This window comes from Miscanthus floridulus, chromosome 19, assembly GCF_019320115.1.
Source record: "Miscanthus floridulus cultivar M001 chromosome 19, ASM1932011v1, whole genome shotgun sequence".
Classification (NCBI taxonomy): domain Eukaryota; kingdom Viridiplantae; phylum Streptophyta; class Magnoliopsida; order Poales; family Poaceae; genus Miscanthus; species Miscanthus floridulus.
Genome location: NC_089598.1, coordinates 22,148,108 through 22,161,534, shown reverse-complemented (window position 1 = coordinate 22,161,534; position 13,427 = coordinate 22,148,108). Strand labels below are relative to the sequence as shown.

Genomic DNA, 13,427 nt, shown 5'->3' with positions numbered 1-13,427 from the left:
GCAGTCGTGCACACAGCTAGTACTAGAAATGAAGCGGCCGGGGTGATGATGGATGCATGAGTCCACAGTCCACTGATCCACTCGCGGCTGATTGAGTACGTAGCACGCGCATCGTCGTCGTCGTCGTCGTGTAGCAGTGGTATGTAGGGGGCGTATTAAACCGCCCCGTGTGCACGAGTAAATGTGCCGCGCGGTCTTCACGCGTTCGCTATGACCCACGACGGGGCGGACGCACGCACGCCCGCGCGCGCTCTCCTGGCCTGCTGGCGGCGTCGCGACGGCCTCCGTCCGTCGCCGGCCCAGGCATCGATCGGGTGCCTCCGTTCCATCCCATAGACCCATACGTACGAACGCTTGCGTGACTGCAAATGATTCTTCTCTTCTCCGTCGTCGTCCGGCCCTGTCCATCTGCTGCATGCAAACATTTCCAAAGCTACGCGTACCCGCGTCGTAAAAACTCGGGACGACGGCGAAGGTCGACTCACGGGCGCATTGATGGAAGTGACCATGCACCGTCGTCATCCATGATCCATGCGATGGCTGCCATATGATTGCCGGCCGGCCGGCTCGACGGACGACGATCAATGGCGCAGGGCCGGGGGTAGTGCGCAACGACATTGATGTGCCGGATCGGAGCCAGGAGGGGCTTCAAAATTCGATCTTGTGCTTGTAGTAGTAGAATTAAAATCCTCGATCGGGAATATTGAAGTGCATGCACGTGACGCGCGCGGTGTGTCTGCACTACGCTCCATGCTGAGGTACGCGTACGCATGCACACGACGAAGCACGTTGGGAGTACGTGGTGGAGCCGTGCACGAATGCCACGCATGAATTCCGATCCGATCCGTCGTGGCCGACACAGGATCTCGATTCGGAGCCAGGAGGGGCCAGCAGGGCTTGCGGCCGGGTTGCAATTGCAATCATCGTCAGCGAGCATTCATGAATAGGGGTAGTATCTATCTGCTGGCTTGATTCAGAGGAGCCGCCCCGGCCCATGCAATGCATATCTCATGCGTGCATGCAGCATGCGAAGGTGGTTTGGAAAAATTTGAACGGCGCGCCATACGGATGGAACTCGCGCGCGGCGCGCGTACGCACGTAAGGTGCTGCGCCGAGATTGGTTTGTTATTATTAAGCCTCGCCTCGTTAATTGGGGGTACACGGTACACACTCCCCTACCGCTGGACTGTACCGTCGCCTAGGCATGAATTAATGGTGCCATTTGCGAATTGCCATGCTGCTGTAAAAAAATGCCTGCAAATTTAATATACGGTAATATATATATACAGCGTCTAAGTTTTTCAAAATGTTAACTTCACGTACGCGTCCAGGAAAGTAAATGGCACTTCGATCGCTCCTGACGACTAGCTAGCTGCATACTATGCATGAGTGTTCAAAATGTAATAATATAAGAACTCTAATTTAACGACTTCGTGGCGCTTGCTTGCATGCTGCAGTGTGATTGAAACGTACACAGCTAGCTGCAAATGCAACTAGGGGGGTGTTTGGATTCACTTCCTAAACTTTAGTCGTTGTCCCATCGGATGTTTGGATACATGTACGGAGTATTAAATATAGACTAATTATGAAACTAAACGCACAGATTAAGACTATTTTACGAGACAGAATTTTTAAGGCCTAATTAGTCCATGATTTGACAACGCGGTGCTACAGGAAACATGTGCTAATGCCGGATTAATTAGGCTACTAAATTCGTCTCACGGATTACTGACGGATTCTTTAATTTGTTTTTTTTATTAATATCCGAACACCCCATGCGACACCCTCCTTTGACACCTCCTAAACTTTAGTTATTGGATCAAACACCCCCTAAGTTGTTGTAGACCGGTCTCTCCCCAAAGCACTGTACAGTTAACTTCACTTTCCCTGTTTATTAGTGGTAATCAAGACTACTACACATACATAGACGGCTTTACATGCATGATCTTACACGGAGAAAGTGTACGTACGAACTGCGCCCTACTCCTGTGTTTAGGCCGTGAGGCTGCAGTACGCAAGCATTCACTTAATTACAGTCTGTCGTCGTCAGTCAGACCGCAAGTATTTATCGCCCTAATCGTGTACGCGCAACAGTTGGTTTAAGTTTGAAGTTACTACACAGCTGACGACCTAAATATGGCGACTACGTACTGTTGACGAACGAATTTGAATTGAACTCAAACGGTCAAAGACTAAGCCCTTCGGATCCGTTCTATCGCCTGGAGCGTTTTTAACCTGGGAAGTAAATCCGTGGAGCTTCCATTTAATTCTCCAACGTTTCAATTCGAAATCGCAGTTAACACGCAAGTTAGTACGAGCGTTGTATTGTACCTCTAATCGCCATGTGTGGTGTCATGACACATGACCACACTTGACTGGCTAGGCAACGTAGCTCACCATCATGCGGCCACAAGAACCTACTATAACTAACCAGCTAGCTAGGCCTGCGATCATGCCATGTCTTTCGATCAGAGACGAACACGCAGGATTGAGCGAGGTTACGCCACATAATTAGTATTTTATTAGAGTAGATCAGGAAAACCGAAAACAAAAGCGTTTAAATTTGCAATGAACTGATCTACTAATAATCAGATGGTTAAATTGTAACTTGGAAGACCAGTGTCATATCAAGTTGGGTCTTGTAAAAGAGAATGGAATTTTAGGAGTATTAAAGAACTTTGTCAATGCTATGCAATTATGCATGCATAATTGTCTCCTTTAAGGACACAGTACTTCACGTAACACAACTTCATTGGCTCACCCCGAACGCATTTAAAAAAATTAATCCTGTGTGGTGAAAAACAATGCTGCTATACCTACACAACCAGTGGGGGAGCTCGAACAAAAATTTAGGCGGGGCGCATCGCAGACACAACTTTTTAATGACAACACAAGGACGCACATCAACAGCTAATCCATGGCAAATTTAAATAGCGATTGATGATGGTACCTCTAATTTGAAGATAGTAGTCTGTTAATTCAACGAAGACCAACCGAACAAGAATAAGTGTCCAAATTAAAGACCAAAATTCAACATTCCAAGAGCTAAGAAACCTGTAAATTTGAAGAGAAAATCAGTTAGTGAATTAGTGTGTAATATATAAATTATAATGCAATAATAAAGTTACGAGGAGACATACCACTACACCACTAGCCTACTATTAAAGAACTAATCGTGTCTAGGTCTTCTTAGTGGCCTAGGCAAGTCAATAGCCTGATTTTTGATGTCTTGAAATGTCTTCCTGATTTCATCTCCATTAAGGCCTCTAAAAATCTCTTTCTCAATGTAATAGAGTATCAAGTTATTAAGCCATTCATCGGACATCCTATTACGCAAATCTGTCTTGATTATATTCATAGCCGAAAAGGCTCTTTCAACGGTGGCAGTTGCAGCAGGTAGAATCAATGCTAGCTTGATGAGGCGATAGACCAATGGAAAAGCGATGTCTCTTTCATTTTTAACCATCTGTATGGCCAAACTTTCAAAATCATGACAAGCCTTGAATTGTTCAACTCTTCTCATGTGAAGGATGAATGTCTGAAGTTGTTCTCTTATATTAGAGCGATCCAAGTCAGAGAAATCTTCTTCATATATTTCAGTTAATCGAGCAATCTTTTCAACATCAAACTTGGGAAAGGAGTTTCTTGGATCAAGACATGAGAAGCAAACAAGTAACTCTGATGATACCTCATTGAAGCGATGGTCCATCTTGGTGATAATAGCATCAATAGCAGCCAAGAAAGTATCAACACGGTAATGATGCTCTTGAGTGATTAAGTTACCATCTAGCCTTGATCGACCCCATCTAGGTATCAACACGGCAACGGCTCCCAACCTTCATTTCTCAAAGTCATCAACCTTGTTTTCACATCAACAAGCAATGACATGGCCTGAACAATATTTTGATCCTTTCTTTGCAGCAGTTGAGATAGCTCATTAGTAATGCGAAGCACCTTCAACATCAACTTCATATTCAAAACAAAAGAGAAACTCTTCCATCTTGCGCACCAAACCACCCGCTCGACTAGTATTACGCTCATCCATCATGAATCATGGACAAGACCTTAACCACAGAATTCCACATTGTCTCAATACGAGCTAAGGTTGTTAAATGAGAACCCCACCTTATTTCTCCAGCTCTAACTAAATTTGTCCTCAAGTGCTTGCCCTTTCCTAAAAAAAATTTGACCACTCTCCAATTTTTCCAAAATTTCTTCTCGATGTTTTGTAATTAGCTTATCCTTTCTTTTACAAGATGAACTAGCACTTGTGACAATCAAACTGACATAGTTGAAGAAATCATCAAAGGATGAACAACTAGATGTGACAGAAACAATTACCAATTACAATTGGTGGGCAAAGCAGTGAACATAGAAAGCATATGGGTTCTCATCACGAATTTGCTTCTGTAGCCCATTGAATTCTCCTCTCATATTTGAGGCTTCCATCATATCCTTATCCCCTAAGCCCTCTTAACCTCATCTCTAATGTCGGGGTGAAATCTATCAATTGCTATTCGACATCCAGGATCAGCAATAACATGAAGATTTGCATCAAATTCCCTAATGAGATCCGTACCTGCACTTTCTTCTTCATCCTGTGTTTGTGCTTGCTCTGTTTGGGCTCGTGCTTGTTCTGGCCTAACAACGGTTGATTCAACTTGAGAAACTACAACTAGTTCTTGATGTATTTCTTCAGATTCCACAGCCACACCAATTTGACTTTCATGGATACTTGGGCGGAATCCAGAACCAACACACATACTTGAAAAAAAGACTTCAAATCTACACATATACAACAAGCAAAATCTCAATTATCACATCTCAAATAAATTGCTAAATGCCTAAATCTCAAATTCACACCTCTTGTCACAAGTTTTTTCTTTCCAATTGCAGAAGATGCATGACTGTTGGTGTTGGGGGTGCCTGCTCCTCCCTCTCGCTCTCCTTTAGCTTCTCCCTGGCCACGGCCACGCCCGTGGCCTGCGCCTATCGTCTGCTCGCTGGCCAAATCCTCCTGGAGCTCCTCCTCCGTCAGAGCAGCCTCCCCGGTGCCGAGCGGGAGCCCGGGAGCGGCGGCGCGGCGCACCTGGGGGCTCATGGCCGGTCAACCGGGGCCCGGGGCGAGCGGGCGCCGGGCGGCTGCAGCGAGCGGCCGAGCGCCGAGCGGCGCGGCGTGACTGCATGAGCGATCGCCGAGCGGAGTGGCGCGAATGGAGGAGCCGCCGAGCCGGGACGATTACCGATTGGGAATTAGGGATTTGGGGTTTGGGACACACACTTCCACTTGGGCCGGTTGCTAGGCTGGGCTTCTTGGGCCGTTTTTCATTGTGGCTGGGTGGCTGGCTGTAGCTCTCGTCACTCGTCGGCCGTCGCAGCAGATGCCATTCGCGCAGCTCGGCTGGCTGCCTGGCCGGAAGGGAGGAAGACATGAGGTTAGTAGTGGTGCTGCTCCGGCGGTAATTGGGGCGGCTGCCCCACCCTGCCGCATGGGCAGCTCCGCCTCTGTACACCACCCGTATGCCCGTATTGCTTTGCTGGTGTCTCACTTGCACGACGCTGCTACACCACTCGTTTCGCCGGCCTCAATGTCAGCCGTCGGATGCTCCATCCAACGGCTCTCACCACCTAGTTCCGGCCCACAAAAATGCCTATGCCTACCTGCCTGCCTACGCACCCTGCAAGGGTGCAACTGCAAAGCAGCAGCAGTAACAAATGTCAGCACGACATGAGGACACACCCACCAGTCTCCAGAAGAAAATTCCCTGGCCCTGGCGCTGCCCACCCTCTGCTCTGCTTCTGCTTGGTTCGGCCGTCAGTAAACACTCAGGAATTCACAGTTCCATTTCAAGAGCTTGATGCAGAACAGCAGAAGGTAAAAATGGCAGCACGGCAGAGCGCGCAGTTACCAGTACCAGCAGGCAGCAGCTTCTCTTCCCCTGCAGTCCTCAAGGCTGCAGCAGCAGCATCAACATGGGTTGCTCGCCCCCGCAGTTAATTCCTCCCTCCCCTGCGCCTCCAATTGCCTGGGACGACGGTGGGGCCATCGCGCCATTAGCGCAGCCCAAGCAAGCTTCCAAGATCATTCATCGTCTTGATTAGTACCAGCATTTAAAACCCCGCTTTTTAAAACTTGCCGAGCTTCCCTCCAAAGTTGCCGCGCCTTTCCGGAAGAGGAGAGCTTCGTTCTCCTTCCTCCTCTCCTTCTCCTATAAATTCGCGGCGTGCCGCCGGAGCACTAGGCGTGTCCAAGAATTCGAATTCCTCGGCGGGCGGGCGGCTATAGCTTAGCTTAGCTTGCTTGTTCCATTCCATCGCTGTTTCAAACTTTCAATGGAGAACTGCGTGAGAGGTCGAGCGGGAGGAAGGGTAAGGGAGGAGGTGGGTCCGTCGCTGCCCCTGCCTCCGCCGCCGCGCCTCGCGGCCGCGAATTCCTCGAATGCTGCTGCTGCTGCTGCGGCGGCGGTGTCCATCCGGGCGCACCTGGCGCGCACCGCGAGCGGGGTGGACGCGCAGCCGTCGCCGCGGTCGCTGCTGTCGCGCATCCTGCTGCGTGGCGGGGACGGTGGGAGTGGCGGGGGAGGGTTCGGGTGCCGGGTGCGGCTGCCGCGGCGGTACGGCGGCGGCCTGAGGGAGGAACGGAAGGACGGCGCCGAGCAGGGGGAGACTCCCCGGGTTAAGGTCGTGGAGCCGCCGCCACCGCCGCCGCCGGAACTGCCCCTCGAGACGCCACGGAGTTCTTTAGGTTCGGCATGCCGAGGCAGGATGATCACTAAACTAAACCTTCTACTAATTCAGAACAGAGGAAAAAATATAATGCTTGCTTGAATTACGTTGACATCGAGATCAGTGATGCTAATGCTGAAACTTTGATGGATTCCGCAGGGAGGAAGAAACCGGAGGAGGAGCTGGTGTCCATGAACCTGGGCCTGGGCGCCAGCCTGGTGCTGCTACTGTCCAAGAGCGCCGTGGAGCTGAACAAGATGGTGGAGCTGCGCGCGCAGATGGAGGCGCTGGTGTCGGAGATCAGGCAAGCCGCGCGGTGGAAGGAGGAGGAGAAGCAGGCGAACCACCCCGCTGCGCCGTCCACCTCGCAGGAATCCGACGGCAGCAGCGCCACCACCACCGCCGTGAAGGACCCGATCGCGTTCCCCGCGGCCGACGCCGACGCCGCGTCCAACTGCTCCCGCACGGCGGCCGACAACGCGGTCGAAGGCCGCGCGGCCGTGGTCATGGACCTGATGGAGGCGGAGCTCCAGGCCGAGCTGAGCCGCATGGAGCGCCAGCGCGGCGGTGCGGTGCACGGCCACGGCGGCGGCGACAATCGGATCGCCCCGATGGCAGGACTCGAGGTACGTGCCGCACGGGTTGAATTGCCCGCCCTGCCACGAATCACCAGTACGCCACGTACTATACCGCACGTAGAACACCGTACGTCCGAGTGACGCGACGCGTGTTCGTCTTGCTGATGTGTCTGCCGTTGCCGCCAGCTGCCACTGTTGAAGGTGAAGACGAAGAAGGGCGACGCCGACGATAGCACGTCGCGCAGCTGCGTGGACAACGGCGACGACGGTGCCAACAAGCACGACGACGATGATGAAGTGGACGGCAATGGTGAGGATGACGAGGAGGAGGAGGAGTACGAGGAGGATGACGACGAGGAAGATGGGGGTTACGGCGCGGACAGGATGAGCCCCCCGCACGGCGGCGTGTCGGCGCGCGCGCTGGAGCGGCGGCTCCACGAGCTGCTGCAGAAGCGGCAGCAGGATCGGATCGTGGAGCTGGAGTCGGCGCTGGACAGCGCGCAGCGTAGGCTCCACGAGAAGGAGCGCGAGGTGGTGTGGTGGCGTGACGCCGCCAAGCTCGTCTCCCACCGCCGCGACGAGTCGCGCCGGATCGCCAGGTAGATGGCGCGAAAACGCGCGCGCGAAAGGCTGGGTGGTGGTTGGCTGGCACGTGCCCAAACAGCCGCTGCTGCAGATGTCAGGCTGGTTGGGGGGGTCGTCACGCTGCGCGGGTGACGCGGTGTAACTGCTGCGGCCTGCGGCGTCTTGTCGCGCTCCTGCCGTGCGCGCGTGCGGCTCAGAGGCCGCGGGTTTCGGGGCTGCATCGCAGCGGAAGCACTGGGGTGGTGGTGTGTGTCGTGTTGTCGTCCGGTTCTGACGAAATCCTTTTGTGAATCGGTCCGAGCAGGGTTTGTACTTGGGTCCGTGATGTTGCCTGTCGCCATATTTTGATGTGGGTCGCTGCTTGTTTGTATGTACACCAAAATAAATGCCGATAACCTGCGTGGATGAAAAATTCGAAAATCGAAAAGATGCGGTACACAGACTCTTGAATTTGGTTTGAACTAGAAATGCGGGAGAAAGAAAGAGTGACAGCTCAATCAAAGAAGTCGTCAGTGAGACGATTCCATTCCACCTCTTATCGAAAAATAATTGCATCCCAGTTTCTGCTTCGTTGCTTCGTTCCAAATGCAGGGAGAGGGAATAGAAACCAGGGGACCAGGCGGCGTTTTTGCTCAAGCTGCAGTAAAAACGGCCCCGCTTCTGACTGAATTTACTTGCACTGCAGTTCGCAGAGGGCCGGCCTGCGCTACAGTATGCTGCAGAGCAGCGTTAATTGCCCTATTCAGTTTGGCTGAGTACGGTTAGCGCTGATTTGATGTGAGAGAAAAATATTGTGTATTGACCGAAAAAAAATACGACTTATAAGCCAAATGATCAGGACTGAATGTCAGACAGCAGGCCTGCAAAACTGGCGAACTGGCACTGGTAAAAACGAAAAGAGCAAACAACTGCGGCTGCAGGCCTGCGGCGCACCAGGGTCTTCTTGGGCAGCCGCGCACGAGGAGAAGGCGCAGCGGCTGTCACCACAGCTGCGGGCTGCGGCCTGCGGCCTGCGGCCTGCGGGTGCAGTTTCGGTGCCAGAGTAGAGCGTGTGCAGCATTAGTTACCTGACTAACTGCCATTTTTGCTTCAAGAGCAGAAATTATTAGTGCCCCGCTGATGCTGATGTAACGCCTTCCACCAGTACAGAAGTAGAACGTCACTAGTTCCCTGGACTCATCTCACAAATTAGTACGGATTACTCCGGATCTAAGAAAGACGAGGATGTAAGTCGCTTTGATTTTTTATATATATCTATTTTGCTATGTATCTAGATATATATTATATTTATTTAGATGCATAACAAAATGGATATACCCAGGGCCGCGCCGGCAAAATCCGGGGCCGTGTTCTAAAATTTAAAATAGGGCATGCCCACTTTAGAAAATAGAATGACAATAATACATATGCTAAAATGTACTCTTTTTCTTAAAAAATGTTTTATATAGCAAACCTCTAAAAGAAATAATTCTAGCACTGAAGTTCTATGCAAACAGGAGAATGTTTAGCATTTAGTAAGTAATTAAAAAGAAATAATTCCAACTATAAAACAATACCAGGCAGTTTGGGGCACTACGGACGGGCACCCGCAGCATCTACGCGCGCAGACTTGAGATTTCCAGGCTAGCGGAGACTGGGAGACGACAGACGACAGAGTGGCAGAACGACGTAGATCGAATAGACGGCTATAAGTTCGACGAGTTTGATCGGCGGATGGACAGGCAAGTGCGAGTCGACCAATGCAGTATCACAGCAATTTCCATACTCCTAACGGGCCTCGTACGGTCGCACGGCCTGCACACCCTCGGGGCACGGCTCTGGATGTTCCACGAGTGTTAGAACGACTTATAATTTGGAACGGAGAGAGTATTACAGTGCTGTTTTTTTAGCCAGATCATAAGGAAGATGAAAACGTTTTTACACCTAAACAACACAATCGAAAACTCAAATATAACATTCTGCGAATAATATTAATTTCAAAACTGCAGCAACTATGATGCTAGATATAGGTGAAATGAGTCATGCTTGATTTTAACGTCGATTCAAAAGGTTACAAGATTTTAACACCAGCCCTACATGTTCTTGCAATATTTTGAAATGATGTTAAAATCAAGCACCACCATTTTACCTGTATTTGGCACCATAGCTTCTGCGATTTTTAAATTAGTATTCTCCACAAAATACTATATTTGGGTTTTTAGTTGAGTTGTTTAGCCCCAAAACATTTTTCAAGATTAGAAAAAAGCACTAAATCACCGGTCTAGAGAGTAGTATTTTATTATGTAATTTATTAGCACGCATGCTCAAGTAAAATCGAAAATTCCTTAATAAAACGCATGCACAAAGTTAGATTTTGTTTTCATATTAAATTTTAAATGAATTGAAAACAAACTCAAAATTTCCAGACGCATCATCTCTCTCCAAATTTTGTGACACATGTCCATTGTCTTTTGAATCGATGATTTTTTTGCCTATTAGAATGCATCTAAATTTAATATCAAAACAAAGCTTAATTTTCAGCATGTATTGCAATAAAAAAAATTGAACTTCAACTGAGCATGTATGCTAAGAAAATACTACTTTTCAAACCATAAATTTAGATGATTTTTCTAAATTGTTTGAACAACATTTTGGGGCTTAATAACTTAACCGAAAACTCAAATATAATAACATTCGACGAAGAATATTAGCTTCAATACTACAAAAGCTATGATGTTAGATATTAGTAAAATGGACCATGCTTAATTTTTTACATCTATTTTGAAGATTAGAATTTTTCTAAGGCCCCCTAATTATTCGTTCCGTAGATTAAAAAAAAGATTCAAAAAGATGGAACTACCGCCTTGTGGGTAACCAGCCTTCATTGCAGTGGAAACCAACTTTCACCATTTCAAATGACTGTACTTATACTTTTTTTCAGCCGCTCTAACTGGTGGGACTTTAAATACCACATGACTCAATTGGAGGAAAAAGTATATACTTATGATTATTTTACTTATTAGATATTTTTAAAAAATAATTTGTAGAAAATATTAAAATAATAAATCGTAAGCTGTTTTGCGTTTGTGAATTTTGGCCCAACAGCAGTCCATTAGCAGTTTGGGGTCCGTCTGGCCGCACTCAATTATTTGCGCCCCGTAGGAGGACCCAGGTAGAGCCCACCGATCGATTCCCCTTGCTCCCTGTCGCTCCTACAAGGCAACCGGCCCACTGGAATACTGCATGGATGGCCCATGAAAGGCGAGCCAGCCCTCGTCGGCCGTTTCCCAAACGCAGAGCCGCTTCTCCGCCTCCCCGGCGTGGCGCCGCCCCGCCTCGTCCACTGCCGCCGCCGCCGCCGCCGCCGCATCGATTGACCCGCGGCCCACGCGGTAAGTGGGACCCATTTCCATCTCCCCTCCTTCTCGCTTACTCTCCGTTTGTTCCACTGCTACTCGCTTCCCCATCGGTTACCCACTGGCCACTACACAGCAGGAATTTCTTCAAGTCTATAGCTGCGCATGCGTTGGATTGGACTCTTTCATTCGTCATCAAGTGCGTAGCTGAATAAGAATAACGGGCGTTTATGAATTGCGCGATCCGTATCATTTTTTTTTGAAACAAAGGAGTCCCTTATCAATTGATAAGAAATGAAATATGGAACCTTGTACAGATTCTGTAACCTCTCATTCGAGCTGTTGGTATCCCTCCTCTTTTGGTCCGTTCTGTTTCAATCCTGCTGTGCTCATCTTAAGCTTGTTATAAGTTATGCCGTGATGACGTGTGGTGCTGGATTGGGTGGCATTAATTGATAAGCTCTAGTTGCCACTGCACCTGGATCAATTGACTATGTGATTTGTTCAGATATGTTAGCTGCAATCCCGTGCCTATGCTGTTGTTTGTAACATTTCTTCATATATCTCAGGTGGTAATTGGGGTGTTGTAACATTTCTTCTTATATCTCAGGAAGTAACCGGGGTGTTGTATATGTGGGAAATTCTAAGTATATGCCACTCCTTATGTTTGTGTGTCAGAATATGTTACCCCTGTGTCACTGCAAAACCCCTATGTCTTAGAATATGTTGAAAACTTGTACAGAGGCATATCCTGAAGAACTGAATGTATTGATATTCCCTTGCCAAAAAAGGAGAATATGTTGTTATTGCGTGATTATCTGTCTATTTTACATCTGCTATTTGTGGAATTATGAATAACTTTACACGTACAGTTTCGGAATGGCACTGAAGTCTCAAGATATCCTGAAATTGAATATGCATTGCTATTGTGTGACTGTCCTACATGTCTGTTCCTGGAATTCTGGTTAACATTTATACATACAGTTTCGGAATGGCCGCTGAAGACTCAAAAGATATCCTGAAGAATGTGGACTGGAAGACTGTGGGCGGTGCAGTGACGACTGAATCTAGCAAACCAATTGTTAAGAAGCGTCTCCCAAAGAAAATCAGACAAGTCCCTGACTGCTATTTTCTCCCTCGGCGGTCTTGGCCCTCTGCACTGGCAATCTACGGTGCTGTATGTGCTGCTGGCGTTGGTGCAGGGATGCTTCTTGAGGTTTGGATAAACAAAAAATCAAAGGTATGTTCCTGCATTTCATAGCAGGAGCAAGATCAAATGCCCACTTGATTTTCGTACCTCAGGACTGTATCTGGGAAAGTTAAGATTATGAGTTGTTCTCTTCTATTATTGGATTATGAGTTGTACTGCAGAAAGCATGGATTAGGATTGCATACTTGCTTATGTACTCATACTAATGATATTATTTGCATCTTCTCACTCTTGTTCATTGCTGCATCCAGAGGACAGTGGCATTATCTGGGAGATGGATAAATGATGCACAGCATGCTTTGTTGTGGTAAAACCTGCGTTGTCATTATGGACACAGCTAGCTCTGAAGATTTCTGACGGAAATTGACACAGCCTTGTTTCTGTATCTGGATCTATTATGCATGATGGCAGAATGATGTTCCAAACCTTTGAGCCTAATTAGTCGAATAAACTCAAATTATCCTAACAGTATATGAAACTGCTGTTCTGGTGGGCACCATCGGCACTGGTAAGCATTACTTTGAACATTTTTTGTTTGTGTTTGTCTGATGTTTCAGTGGCATGCTGTGGTTAAATTTGGTGAACAATGTCATTTTCTGTTGCGTCAATGACTTTTGCGGAACGGAAGTATATCAAAATACCGTGGATTCACCTTTATATAAACAGACGCTTTACTGATTATATGGGCAAACACAGGGGTAATGTGCTGTCTCTGAGAAGCATAATGGGCCTTTTTTCTACATCTTCTATAAGATATTGGATCACTCCAAGTTTGAGATAAAACCTTAAAATCAGATGCAGAGAACCTTGATGTATGCTTGACATTCGCTTACCCATAAAGAATTCCCAGCATTATACCTTTACCCAGACTAGTATGAGTAAATTGTGCGAACTTCCTCCTTTGTTTTGCTGATATTGTACGTTTAGACTTTATTAGGTCTCTCTTTTCATTTTGGAAAAAAAAAACATGTGGTCAACGTTACTGCTATCATT

At 48.0% G+C, this 13,427-nt stretch overlaps 2 protein-coding genes across 2 annotated transcripts; both read left to right on the top strand.

The window, feature by feature from the left end:
- Window positions 1-6,296: 6,296 nt before the first annotated feature.
- Window positions 6,297-8,033, top strand: LOC136529960 (uncharacterized). The gene is made up of 3 exons (XM_066523003.1): window positions 6,297-6,745; window positions 6,886-7,352; window positions 7,491-8,033. The coding sequence occupies exons 1-3, from the start codon at window positions 6,334-6,336 to the stop codon at window positions 7,905-7,907; spliced, it is 1,296 nt and encodes a 431-aa protein (XP_066379100.1). The 5' UTR covers window positions 6,297-6,333; the 3' UTR covers window positions 7,908-8,033.
- A 3,100-nt stretch (window positions 8,034-11,133) lies between these two features.
- LOC136529408 (uncharacterized) lies at window positions 11,134-12,900 on the top strand. Its single transcript, XM_066522478.1, has 4 exons — window positions 11,134-11,260; window positions 11,364-11,423; window positions 12,209-12,464; window positions 12,686-12,900. Exons 3-4 carry the CDS (start codon window positions 12,216-12,218, stop codon window positions 12,743-12,745), a joined length of 309 nt encoding a protein of 102 aa, XP_066378575.1. The 5' UTR covers window positions 11,134-11,260; window positions 11,364-11,423; window positions 12,209-12,215; the 3' UTR covers window positions 12,746-12,900.
- Window positions 12,901-13,427: the final 527 nt, after the last annotated feature.

Excerpts from the sequence above, each read along its gene's own strand:
- LOC136529960 (XM_066523003.1), top strand. The coding sequence starts at position 6,334 with ATGGAGAACTGCGTGAGAGGTCGAGCGGGAGGAAGGGTAAGGGAGGAG. Across the intron at positions 6,746-6,885 it reads GACGCCACGGAGTTCTTTAG|GGAGGAAGAAACCGGAGGAG; the intron begins GTTCGGCATGCC and ends TGGATTCCGCAG. Across the intron at positions 7,353-7,490 it reads CCCCGATGGCAGGACTCGAG|CTGCCACTGTTGAAGGTGAA; the intron begins GTACGTGCCGCA and ends CGTTGCCGCCAG.
- LOC136529408 (XM_066522478.1), top strand. The coding sequence starts at position 12,216 with ATGGCCGCTGAAGACTCAAAAGATATCCTGAAGAATGTGGACTGGAAG. Across the intron at positions 12,465-12,685 it reads GGATAAACAAAAAATCAAAG|AGGACAGTGGCATTATCTGG; the intron begins GTATGTTCCTGC and ends TGCTGCATCCAG.